Source organism: Neocloeon triangulifer, unplaced genomic scaffold (genome assembly GCF_031216515.1).
Source record: "Neocloeon triangulifer isolate White Clay Creek 2 clone unplaced genomic scaffold, ASM3121651v1 ptg000012l, whole genome shotgun sequence".
Taxonomy (NCBI): Eukaryota; Metazoa; Arthropoda; class Insecta; order Ephemeroptera; family Baetidae; genus Neocloeon; species Neocloeon triangulifer.
The window spans coordinates 13170005-13182557 of record NW_026775554.1 but is presented as its reverse complement, the minus strand read 5'-3'; the positions used below and the strand labels follow the sequence as shown (position 1 = coordinate 13182557).

The following is a 12553-nucleotide window of genomic DNA, read 5'->3' as shown; positions in this document are numbered from 1 at the left end:
TTACCAAAATAAAATATCTTTTTATTTGAAACATTAACATCTTACAAAATTAGATAAATTTTATTATGTAATACGGTTTTATTCAATCTTGATATAATTTAGGATTCCCTCAAAATTTAATATTTTGTCAATTATTTACTAAAAGTATTTATTAACAGCATTTGAATAAAATCAGTAATCACAAATCACGACAGATGCATTCAAAGGCCTTAATTCCGCTCGCAATAATTGCGCGAGTCGTGCGGAGCGGAGCAGCGCTTGCGCCACACAAGGGCGAGCTTTTGTGCTGTCAGTGCTGGCGGTGGTCCTACAGCAGATTCGCCCCCTCACTCCTTCTCAGTGCTTTTCGGTGCCTTGTCGCGAGCACGAGCGCCCAGTCGATGGCCCCAGCAGGTCGAGCCGAAAAAGCTGCATATCAGATTTAGCGCTTGGATTGTGAAGTCACCGGACTAAAGGACCAAAAAAGTGTGGCCACCATGGCTGGACCGAATTTTAACTCAACCTGTTTGTTTTTGTTGCTCGTTTGTTTTGTGCAGCTGGGACTGTCAAGGAAAGGTGAGTTCAAATTAAACGTTTTATTCTTTTTTTTTTTAATTAAAATAATTTATATATAAAAATTAATTGTTTAAAAAAAATTTAGTCAGAAATTGATTAAAAGTTTCCTCACCCGTGAGAATCAATTTAAACACTCCCTAGGGGACGTAAAATTTGATGAAGCAGATTTCCGAGAGGATGAAAGAGCTGCGATAAAAAAAAAAAAATACTGCAGCAAACTCGGCACCCTTTCTTTGTCCGCGGTTGAAACAGGACCGGCGGCAAACACGCAATCACGCGCTTGCATCTTGTAATATTAATTGGCCGCTTCTCTTTGGCCTGGGCTGCATGCTAATTAAAAAAGTTTTGACTCCCCGTTTGGTGTTTCGTTTTTCATTTGCGCCCCGCCACCGACGCTTTTTCTGGCAACTTTTTTGTTTGCTGATGAGCCGCCTTTCACGAGAGAGCGCGCGTTGCCGCTGAATGGCTCCATTCTCTCTTTCAATTTCTCTCTCGTCTCTGCTGCTGAATTGAAAATGAAACGCTCCATTTCGCGATTCGAAAATGCTCAAGGACTCTTGAAATTAATCCAATTAAATCACAGCACCGATTCAGGCCGATTTACGTCAGCGACGATGCAAAGAGGAAATTATTGCCAAGTGATTGATCCAAGCGCGTTTTGTCCTAAGATCAACCTTTGCTGTAATTGAAAGAAAAGGGAGGCTGGGAATATGCTCTAATCCTGATATAAGAGAAGACTCGCCCAAGAGTTATGAAATTAATTTTCAAAGAGGATAAAATGGATGATTTGAAATTTTTATCATAATTCAATTCAGTTAAAAAACGAAACCGTTTATTGATATTAAATTTAGTATTAGAAATAAATTTCAATTAAAGAAAGATTTTTTAGTGGTGAAAAAAATTGAATTATTGGAAATATAAGGAGCAGCAAAAATTTAATGGCATTCTTAAATTTCTAAATAAATGTTTTAATTGTTTTTTTTTTATAAATTAAAACCCTATTTTAATGATGCATCTCTTTTACAATCAATTATTTAAAAATTATATGCTGCATGGCAAATTCTAAATTTAGTTAACTGAATTAAATTTCAAATTAAGCTCTTCACCATAGACCATAGCCTAAATTTCTCCCAAAGTTTTTAATTTATTAAAAGAGTCAGAAAATTTTATACAATTTTGAAATTTTCCCTGTTGAAACACCTGTGGAAATATTGATGTTGAAATTTCCACTAACAGTAAAAGATATAACGCGAAAAGAAACATATTTATGGTGAAATACTCATTAAATAAATATATTTTCCTCTCTCGCCACATTACTGTAAGACGAGATTCTAAATTGAATTTCCAAATAAAATTTACATATTGCAACACGCGTTCAACCACCATGAACATGCAAATTTTGTTCCCTGTGCCGATGTTGTGTTTCGAATTTGCAAAATTTGATTGCTCACTCATGCGCGCGAGCAAGTTGTTAACTTAATGAATGCGGCTCGTCCAGATTAATTAGAGCTTGATCTAGTCGCGCTGCGCCTCGAAAACAGGCAGAGAGCCCAGCACGCAAGAAAGAAGATTATTCATGCAATGCTTTTTTTAGCGTTTAACTAAATGGCGTAGGCAGTGAATTATAGTGGGAAAATAATTTTTCTTTTAAATTAAATTAAAAGTTATAAGATATATAAGGAGAGTAATACTTCAGCCAGCTGTGAAAGATTTTTCTGAGAATATATATAATCATTCAACCAATTCAGGTTGAGAGTTTGTGAAGAGCTTATTTGTAAAACCTTCTCTTGAGAGTTTCTGCGAAATGTGCTTGCATAATTCAGGGTGCGTCTTTGCTTGGGTAAACTATTTTCTAGCAGGAGCATTCTGGAGGCGGGAGGAATTTCATTTGAAGTCTCTTAAATTACACGCCACCGCTGCTCTCGCTGCGAATGAAGTTTTGAATTTTTAGAATTATATGAAAGAGGAAGAATAAGACCGACAAAGTCCCAACATAGTTATCTCGCAGCTTTACGACCGGCAGGAGCGCGAGATGCTCCACTTGAGAGTGGAACATTTTGTGCCTGCTGCATTCCCGCTGTTGCACTGTGCAATTCCTTTAGCACACCCCGGCCTTTCTCATTAACTTTGCCCTCCGTGCATGTTGATGAAGGCATTAAAATCTTGATCGTTGCGGAAATTCGCCTCGTTCGTTATTAACTTTTATTTTGTTTACTTAGCGCTTATATCATCGCAGCAAGCTGGATTGAGGCCTATATATATGCAAAATACGCTCATCAGAGTTTATAATTATAACCCAATCAAGGTTCTTAATTGAGATAAATCATTTATCTAATAAACCATAACAAAAACACTGTAGTTAACGTCTACCAGCAAAAATGAAATAATAAAAAGAATTAAAGAAATTAAAAATATTACTGAATTAACCATTTAATTTCAAAAATTGATTTTATTTTAATGCTTCATTGTTTGAATAACAAATTAGTTTGAAGTTTAACTGGAGTTTAATGAAAACCGTGGGACGATTAACAACTCCAAAACTGATTGATAAATTGGCCAAAATGAAATAAAAAGGGGATAAAATCGAGATCACCAAAACTTATCTCTGAGCTCAAAGCTTTCAGTTATAAATCCTTTCAAAAAAAAACCTTTGATTTAGTGTTGCTTTGTTGTTACAAATAAATCTATTCTTTTAAAGCTCAGAGCTTTCCTGTAATTACTAAGTGCTGAATGTGGCAAAATTCATATCTTTAATATAAAACTGCTTACAGTTCATTTTATACAATTCAGGTGCTAAAATTTCAAAAACTTTTCGTTTCATGTGATCATGAGCAATGTATATTTTTTTCAAAACAAAAAATCAAACACATCTTTTTAATTTAGTGTACAGTGTTAAAAATTTTCTGCTTTTTTCATAAATTTGATCTAAAAGTTCTAAAACTCCTTAATTAACACAAGACTTGAACTCTTTTATTGAAAAAAAAGCAAATGTTGGTTTATTTTTAATCATCCCCTTCCGTCATCATCAACGCTTTGCGTTCTATTTTTACGCACAGGGTGTGTGTTCATTACGTCCTTTTTGTGTTTTCACTGCTCGCAGCTAATGCAGTTTTCGAAGGGCTTCCGTTTTTGTCCGTCCTATAAAAATACCGACAGCGAGCGTTTTGACGCCTGGCGGCAGCAACAAAAAAGGCACGAGATTCGACACGCTGCTGGTTCTGCCTTTCCTTCCTATTTGGCCCAGCCAGGGCGAGAGCAGAAAAGTGGCAAAAGTTGGCAGCTTTCTGGGTCCTTTGTGCGGCCGCCGGACAGCAAATCAAACACTAATGAGAGCGAGTGAGAGAGAAAGAGCAAAGCAGCCGGCGCTTGGCCATTATTCGTCGCCTCGGCGCACAAAGCAAACAACACCCCTTTACATGCAGCCATAATCATAAAGGCAGCGGCCCCGGCAATTATTTATTGCGGGATAAACAATAATAAAGCGCGTGGCCACATCTCGCGACCGCTGCGACTGCAAATTAAATTTCCATTGTGTGCACGCGGATTTTATGAGCGCAACCGCGAGCAACGATTCGTCATTCGAATCCCTCGTGTTCGCCGGCATATTTGTTCGGTGTCGTGTTTCCGTCCACGCATAGAGGTCAGTGCGTGTTATTCACACTGACAGCGATTTAATGCAATGCCCTGGAACCCGTATTGATTTCTTCATTTGATAAGAAAAAAATTTTTAAACTATTAATCCCGATTAATCCTTTCTTGTATAGCTAATGTATTGGTTCGAATGAATTTTAATACATATATGTTGTGACAATTTCAAATTATTTTGCTGCATTTTTTTACAAATGTAATCCAGTCATAAAAAAGGATAAAGAGGTATGGAAAATTAATAAATTAATAATTTCTTATGAATTCCTGCTGATTTTAAATTCCAGGCTAAAAAATGGTTGTCCATTTGCCGAATCTACAATCAAAACGATTTTCAATGCAATGCTGGGATTAACACATATTCCACATATTCATTAAACAGATTTTTCCTGCAACACACCAACATGGTAGTTTGGAATTTAAATTTTTTTTTGCAAACATTATTTGAAACTATTAATTTGAATCAAACTAGAATTTATTTTTATAAAAATTTCAATATTCAGTTTCAACCAAACTGAAAAAATCACAATATTATCCTACAATATTTTTTCTATATATTTTACTTGAAATGCAGACTACTATTTTCTTTTACAAGTACTGGTTTCTAATGTACCAGAAATATTATTGTTATTATCATGATTTTTTCTATGAAATAAAAATAAAAAAAACATAAAATTATTATTAAAATCTTGGTGAAATGACACATTAGTATAAAATTCTCCCGCAATCTGCAATGAATTTTGAATATTTGTTGCTTATCTACTGTTTTTTTTTTTTTATTTTTTATCAGCAACAACAAACTCTGGCAGGTCCACATTTTTACCAGTTTGGAAACTTTAGTCAAATGCTTTTAACAAAGTTTTTATTCCTGAAAGTTTGGAATAATTTAAGAATGAGAGAGGAGATAAGAAAATCTTAAGAAATACCTGCCTTAGATGAAATTAAAACAGGCGAGGAAAGGGTGGTTGAAAACAGCCATCATTCAAACAAAACACTTTCGCCACGGTAAACTTTCTGAGAAATCCTTGCCCAAAGAAAGAAAGAAAGTTTGAATTAGAATGGCAATCAAAACGCGCCGACGAGATAAAAAGGGATGCGTGCGAAGTGCTGAAGATGCAGCTCGTGCGAGGCCGTTATTTGTGGGCGAAAGCACCTCATCTCCACTCCACTGCCTAAATTTCATAAAATATGAAGCGGCGAATGGGCAAAGTTCCAGCCGTATTTTTAAATGTGCAAACTCACACTGTTTGCGCCGCCAAGTCAGAACAGAATTACATTCAGCGAAAAAAGCGACCCGTCGCATTTGCATACATTCACGTATTTATGGCCGCGAGAATAATACACCGGAATGACTTTCCACGACCCTTTAGACTGGTTTCTAGAACCAAACGACCTCCTAGCAGCTAAAATTTCTTTCGCAGTCGCTGAAAACCCGGTATAAATTCTTGTGCACCACGCGTGGGTGCTTTTGTCACGACACTGATTAAATTCTGAACGCACACCTCATTGTTTCTGGCGAGAAATGTTTGCAATATTCCCAGCTGTACGAGACAACCGGAAATTCACGAGAAGGCAAAGTTCGTCTGGAATTTAATGAAACATTTTCACGCAGATTTTATGATAAATATTTCATACTCCTATTATGCTGAAACTGCTGAATACTCTTAGCTAAAGTATTGACGGAAATGAAAAACTTTGATGTTTCTCACAATAAATGTAGTTATTCACTGGATATGCAGAAGCGTGATACATTTTGATTTGTTCACAGTTAGGAAATTAAGAAGAAATATCAACAAACAGTTATTTTCTTAAAGTAGCTAAAAGCAATTAGAACAATGATTGGTTTTAGATTAGAAGAAAAACCAATAAATAAATTATAATTTTTATTTTCTTATAAATTTTTATCTGTAAATAATTTAAAATTTTTTGATAAAATAAAATCCGGCTTCCTTGATGAAGATAAGCAATTCCATTGTTTCTGTATCACGCTCATCTGCACAGAGGAAGCCGGTTTTTTATTTAATCAAAAAATGAACACTTTGAGTGACAAAAGGTTTCAAAATACAACAACTACAAGAACCTGAATTGAAATTGTAAAAATTTTAAAAGCGCAGGATTAAAGTGCGATAAAAAAGTAGAATTTCAAGCTTATGACGTATTTATTTTATGTAATTAATCCATTATATTTTATCGTTAATCGTCTCTCCTGGTATAAAAAGGCCATGAATCGAATGGCCTCGATTTTTTGCCAAGTAAGCAGCCTGTCACTGAGAGAGCTCGGATAAGTGCACATTTCCGCGCCTTCCGGTTGTCGTCGGTATTTGAAAAGTTTATTTTAAGCGCGCGGAGGGCAAAAACTCGAGTGGACGAAACAAAGTACAACTCTGGTGAAGTCCTCGCCAAATAGTTGACAGAAGAATGCGATTGTGTGTGTGTGTTTCAATAGGGCCGCAGACCGCAACCCTTTGGCGAGCAGGGTATATATAGGGTGCACATATACAGCACCCTAACAAGCAGCAGACTGCAGATCGCTTTTGTTGCAGGAGAGCCGGAGCTGTCTTTGGCAGTTCTTTCTCCTTTTTTTGCTCCACTGCCTGCATTGTGATTCAGCCAGAAATCCAATAATTTCAGCGCCTGTATTTTATTGTTACATTTCAGCCGAGCGTTCGCAGCCAACGTCAATCATGCCCGTTTTCTCTTTGTCCGCAATTATTTGCAAAAAAGCTCTCGCATTCCACCGCCCACGCAGTGTGTTTTTTGCAATATTTTTACGCAATGACTGTTTGCTGCGTTTTACGTCACCGCAACATGGTGCGGTCGTATTTTTTTTAGCAGCGCGAGGAGAGGTAATCAAATTTTAGTCAAAATGGTGCCAACAAACTTTGCTCTTGCGTTTATGTAGCACTACCGATGCAGGATTTTAACGTGATTAAAAGCACAGGGGAAAGTTTTTAGTCGTAATTTGTGAGAATAATTTTCGAGAATGTTTATTTTTGAGCTAATTCCGTTAACCGTGGCGTTGGCAGGATTTATTGTTTCTAATGAGAGCAAAGTTTCTTTCGCCTTTGGGGAAAAAGAGTCACTGGAACTTTTCCAATTTTCTATATATGCGTATTTGCGAAGGGTGAGCGAAAATGAACGTTCTAAACATACCACCGAGACGATGACTCTTTTTGCCTTTTCATTCGCGTGTTGCCAGCGGGGGGAGAATGTCGCAGTGTGGCGGTAAAAAAATTGAATTTTTCCGCCCGCAGCCACCGAAGCTGTGTATTTATCATTTTATTGAAAGCGAAGAGTCGGTAATTGAGGCAATCGCACTGCTTCCCACGCATTTCTCGCTTAATTTATGGTGTGGAAATAAGAATGAGCAGAGCGGCGTGTTTTGGCTTTTTTCCTAAAAGAGTACTGTGTGTGTTGAAGAGAGAGGCGGAGGAGTAGGAAAGATAAAGAGCTCAATTTGAAGCGGCGCTCGTTTGAAGTCTCTCGTCAGGAAACTTTGCCGCCTTGTGTTTTTAATGACTCGTCGGCTTTAAGCGTCATGCCAAGCAAAAAGTCAGTTAAAGAAACTTAAATTCTTTATTATTATCAGAAAAGACGCCCACAGCTCTTTTTGCTATTGTGTTTACCAGCAATTGTTTGCGAGTCATCATCTTGGCCTGGTTTTTGCAAAAGGTTGTGCAAAAACTTAAACTTCTCGTGATATTAGCTTCCTTTGAAGTAAAATATTTGATGAATTTAAATCAGACAACTTTTTCAATTCCCAAGCAAATAGTAATTTATTGATTAAATTTTATATGCTCCAAACTTATGTTCAGGCTCTTATCAATTTTCTGCAGAAAAAAGGTTCGCAGAAAAAACCCCACCACTTCAGCGTGCCTTCGTTCTTGTCTTCTCTGAATACAATTCAAGAGTCACAAGCATTGTTTGAAATACAAACTTGCAAGAGTGGTCGTGTTTTTGTTCTCCGGGAATTTCGGATGGATTTTTTCAAGTTGTTTTCAAGTGCGTAAGGAATCCAGCCAGCAGCAAACTGCTGTTGTCACTCACCGCGAAACTTTATCCCCTGGCACAAAAGAGCAGGTGAGAGTGGGAAGAGAGCGGCCGTGGAATTCGCTTTGATCATGATAATCTTTCGCCGCGCGCGTGCTCCATTCACAGCAAATTCGTTTTGCCCAAATGGCGGCGGGCGGCAGACTGGCACAAACGCCAGTTAAGTGAAATAACCAGCATAAACTTTCTTTGTAAATCCAGCGAGCGAGCGAACGAACGAAAGCGAGAGAAAGAAAAGGGTATATTCCGTTCGTTCGGCTTGGGCTGGCACAAAAAAGGACCACAAGTGTTGCCAACAAGCAAAAACGGAGGCTCATCTTTTCGCATTCAGGGTTGACTTGCTTGCCAGCCGCTTTTTTGTTCTTGCGCCTTTTGCGGCACCCAAACGAAGGGGCCGGAGATGATGCATTTCTTTTCAATGCCATGCGGGTGGCTTTTAATAGATTTTTTTTGCATCCCGACGTGTCTGCATTTTGGTCTGCCGTAATTTGCCTGCTGCTTTTTGCCGGTCTAAATAGACGGACGTTTTTCATCCTTTGATGAATGGAGATCAAAAAGCATTGAGAGGACAGCAATTACGACAAAATACTTATACACATTGGTAGCTACATTTGGTGGACGATTCATAAAATATAATGACTTTATTAATAATGATAAAGGATCTCTGTTAAAATTTTGTATATCAAATGGTAAAATATTTTTTCTAGTCAGAGCTTAATGATTTTCTTATTTTTATTTTATTCTTATATTTATTTTGTAAAAACTCGCATATAAAAATATGTAAATAGAGCTGAAGTGCTTGGCTTTCAGCCTTGCGCTTTACAATTAGTCGCATAAGCACCGGCCGATAACTCCGACTGGAGTTGGCCGGACTTGTAATTTCTTTTCAAATAAATATACTTTAAAAAAAAAAATTAAAAATCCTTAAACTTCTTTTAGATGATATTAAAAATCAAAGTGTAATTTTATATTGTCAGTTATCTGTTTTATTTTTTTTATTTTTTATTTTTTTAATAATTTTACATGTTGGAATATTATTGAATGGCAAGAAAAATTTTGCAACACTAGTAGATCGTATACTTCCGTCCTCTTCAGCTAAAAGAAAGCTTTCACTGTAGCAAAAAATATCAAGAAAAGCATTGCATAAATATAGCAGAAGTTTTCCATTTCTTGTTTTTCCCCAAAGCCCCGAAATGACAAAGTTGAGAGTACAGCTTTAAAAAATCAAACAGCACTCAGCCAAGTTTGCGAATGCCTGTCACAACACCCTTTTTGTATTTCAATTACCAATGGAAGTCCGTGTTACGCAACACAAAGCAGCAGAGCAGAAAAATTCAAGGATATTGAGCTGAAGTAAAAACAGAGCGAAAAGTTCTATTCCCTCGAAAGTTTCTATTTGTCGCACAAGGCGAAAGAAAGTTTGCCCGTTCAGCAGCATTATTTGCAACTTTAACGATTTGTTGTTCCATACTGTATATAGATAGCCGCTTTTTTAGTCAAGTCGACCGACATTTCTGCAACTGATGTTGCAAATTGTGTACCCCGACACAAGTTTCCCTACACACACTGTATGCATGTGAGAATTTATTTCTTGCCGGCGAAGTTTGTCTGTGTTTGTCTGTCTTTATATGTGTTTCTTCTTGGAAGCTGCAGTTGAAAGAGAACGGGGGGATCTTTTTTTTGTTTCACGTTGAGAATATTTATGTGACAAGACGGGGATACAACAGACGCGGAATTCCTAATCATCTCTCGAATATTGGAATGGAAAAAGCGACAGACCGCCTCGGCGCGCGCGCTGACGTGAAAGCAGCAGCAGGCGAAGCTGCACACGCTGCTCAGATTTATTGTCAACTTTCACATCCGCAGAATTGAAAGCACTTGAGTTTGCCAGCGTGTTCCTTCTTTTCCTGTTTTTTACTGCCAACATGTGTCTGACGGCGGCTCGAATAAGACGAATGCGAAAGCGAGTTGGAACTGCCGGTTCCATCAGCGAACGTCTCCGTTCGCCCCGCGAATTGTCAAACAAGTCTTCAATAATGCAATATCCAAATTTGTTGGGAGTTTTGTACTTATTATTTCACAATATGAGAATGTACTAGAAATTAAAATAAGTTGTTAGTGTTCAAACAGCTTGAAATGCATTGTAATTGTATGCATCAATTTCATTAACCATGATTAAAAAAATTTTAGTTAATTGATTTCTTTAAAAAAATTTTTGATTAACTAATTTTTCTTCAATTAAATAATAAATCACTAGCAGGCAGAAAAGTCATATTTTCAAATTATATTTAAAATTTAATTTTTCAATTTTATACTTTGAAAGTGCTGTGGATTATCTCACGTTACTCAGCACATAGCCCATAATATATTTGACGTTTGTAAGGGAACTAATTGTAATCCTAACGCGCGCTGGCTGCTAATTTGGAGCTCTAATGAGCTGCATTGTGGTCCATGCCATTAGAGCACCGAAACGCCGCCTTCAGCCTCTCGTCGGACTGCCGCAGCCCCACTTGAATTCCGCTAACAGCCCGGACATAATTTTCACTCCGCTCCCATTTTTATACAAGCACCGCATTTGCTCTGTTAATTAATGGACAAACGAGAGTCTGACCGACCTTGCACTCTTTTCAAATTTTCGTAATTTAGCCAAAGCGAGGTACAAAAGCGGCGGGTGGGGTAATTTAATGGGCTCGTTCTCTTTTGAAATATTGCTCATTACTGCCATTTTTTAAAACTCGGTTCAAATTTTAAAATTTTGCAAACAACCACAAATACCGGAAAAAACGTAATATTTACAGTAGCCTCAACAAAGGACAATTCCCAGAGCAGCAAACTTTGTTGACAGCCGCAATTTCGATCCGTCCCAAATTTGATGAAGTTAGCCACGCCAATTTGTCCAATCCAGCTAATGGAATTCGCGAAACTAACGAACTGCAAATACACGCGGCGCGGTTCGTTGGTTGCTCGGTTGCGTCGGGAAAGAGGGCCTATGAAAAACGAGGCCCTCAAGGAGAATGAATCAAACGCGATGAGCACGCTTTATGGCTCCGCAGCACAAACATATAAATATATCACAATCGTGCTCTAAAACGGCAAAATTTATTATCCGAGCCGACCATCCGACCGTTTCACCAATCGAGTTTAGCCAGCACCAGAGGATTTTTTCCTTCCTCCGATCAAATGCCGCAGGGAAAAAAGAGTAACACTGCTCTGTATCTCTTTTTCGCTTCTTCCTGTCGGTCTCAAGAAGCAGAGTCAGAGAAGCGTGGGCGGCCGAAGCTTCGATTCATTAAATTAAGCGTGCATCTAAGTGAATAACTTGCACAAGCGGAAGTTTGCTGGCATGACAAACTTCTTGACCGCACTACATACGAGTTGATGCTGTGAATTGCTTTGCTCCGGGACTTTTGTAGGTTCATTCAGCGAGCAGAACTTTAAACAAGTTGCTGACGCGATTGAAACTTAATACGCTGCAACACAAGTCTTTCATGCTGTGCTCTGTAATTATGTCTTAATTGAGCGAAATTTGTTAGTGGAAGTTCTGATTACTTTGATGACACGCTCTGCCAGCCGCTTACAGCTAAAAATAGGAAGACATATTGGCAAGGATATATACTTTAGGGTAAGGTAATCAGAAAAAAAATAATAATAAAAAAAATGAAAATTTATACCATAGCGAGGGTCGGATTTTGTTTTACAATCGCCCTCAGTACTTTCATCTTACAATTAGTACCTCCAAGTTGATTTTGGAGATATACCTTTTTTACTTTATTATCAATTCTCAAAATTTATTTATCGCGATTACCTTTTTTGTTTTAGTTCTACTACAACAACTAATTAGAAAGTTCAGATTAAAAAAAGTCAAAAGTAATAAATTATTTACATTAATATAAACTGCTAATATTTTATGATTACAACACTACTTAAAACTTATAAATCAGTGATTTAAATATGAAAATAGCCGTAGAAAAATATTACTGGTAATTTTTGTCTTTTATTAACCACGCTTTCATTAATAAAACCAATTAATTCATCAAATCATAAACTCATGGCAATTAATTTTTAAGTCAGTAAATCGATGAGAAGCCATGTGGAACACGGAAAAAACAAGAACAGGCACCATTATGAAATATTCAGCAGCAGAAGGAAAATATTCAATGTTTTTTTTCTATCGATCATCCCTTGGGCGGCACGCTTTTTTGCCCTTGGCATTTGAAATGAGTGGAGCACATAATATATCGTGTCTGTTTTTCTTTCGATTGCGCGCCCACTCGACGCAAGGCACATGGTCAATAAGCTGCTG

At 37.4% G+C, this 12553-nt stretch overlaps 1 protein-coding gene across 2 annotated transcripts in view; it reads left to right on the top strand.

Moving 5' to 3' along the window:
• The first annotated feature begins 315 nt into the window (after positions 1–315).
• Positions 316–12553, top strand: part of LOC132197683 (uncharacterized) — a 67366-nt gene continuing 55128 nt past the window's right edge. Inside the window, exon 1 of one of the 2 annotated variants that reach the window (XM_059621132.1) lies at positions 316–555. In XM_059621132.1, the coding sequence (XP_059477115.1) occupies positions 477–555 (79 nt within the window). In that variant the 5' untranslated portion in view covers positions 316–476. The remainder of the gene's footprint in view (positions 556–12553) is intronic. The other variant, XM_059621133.1, reaches the window with a different exon arrangement.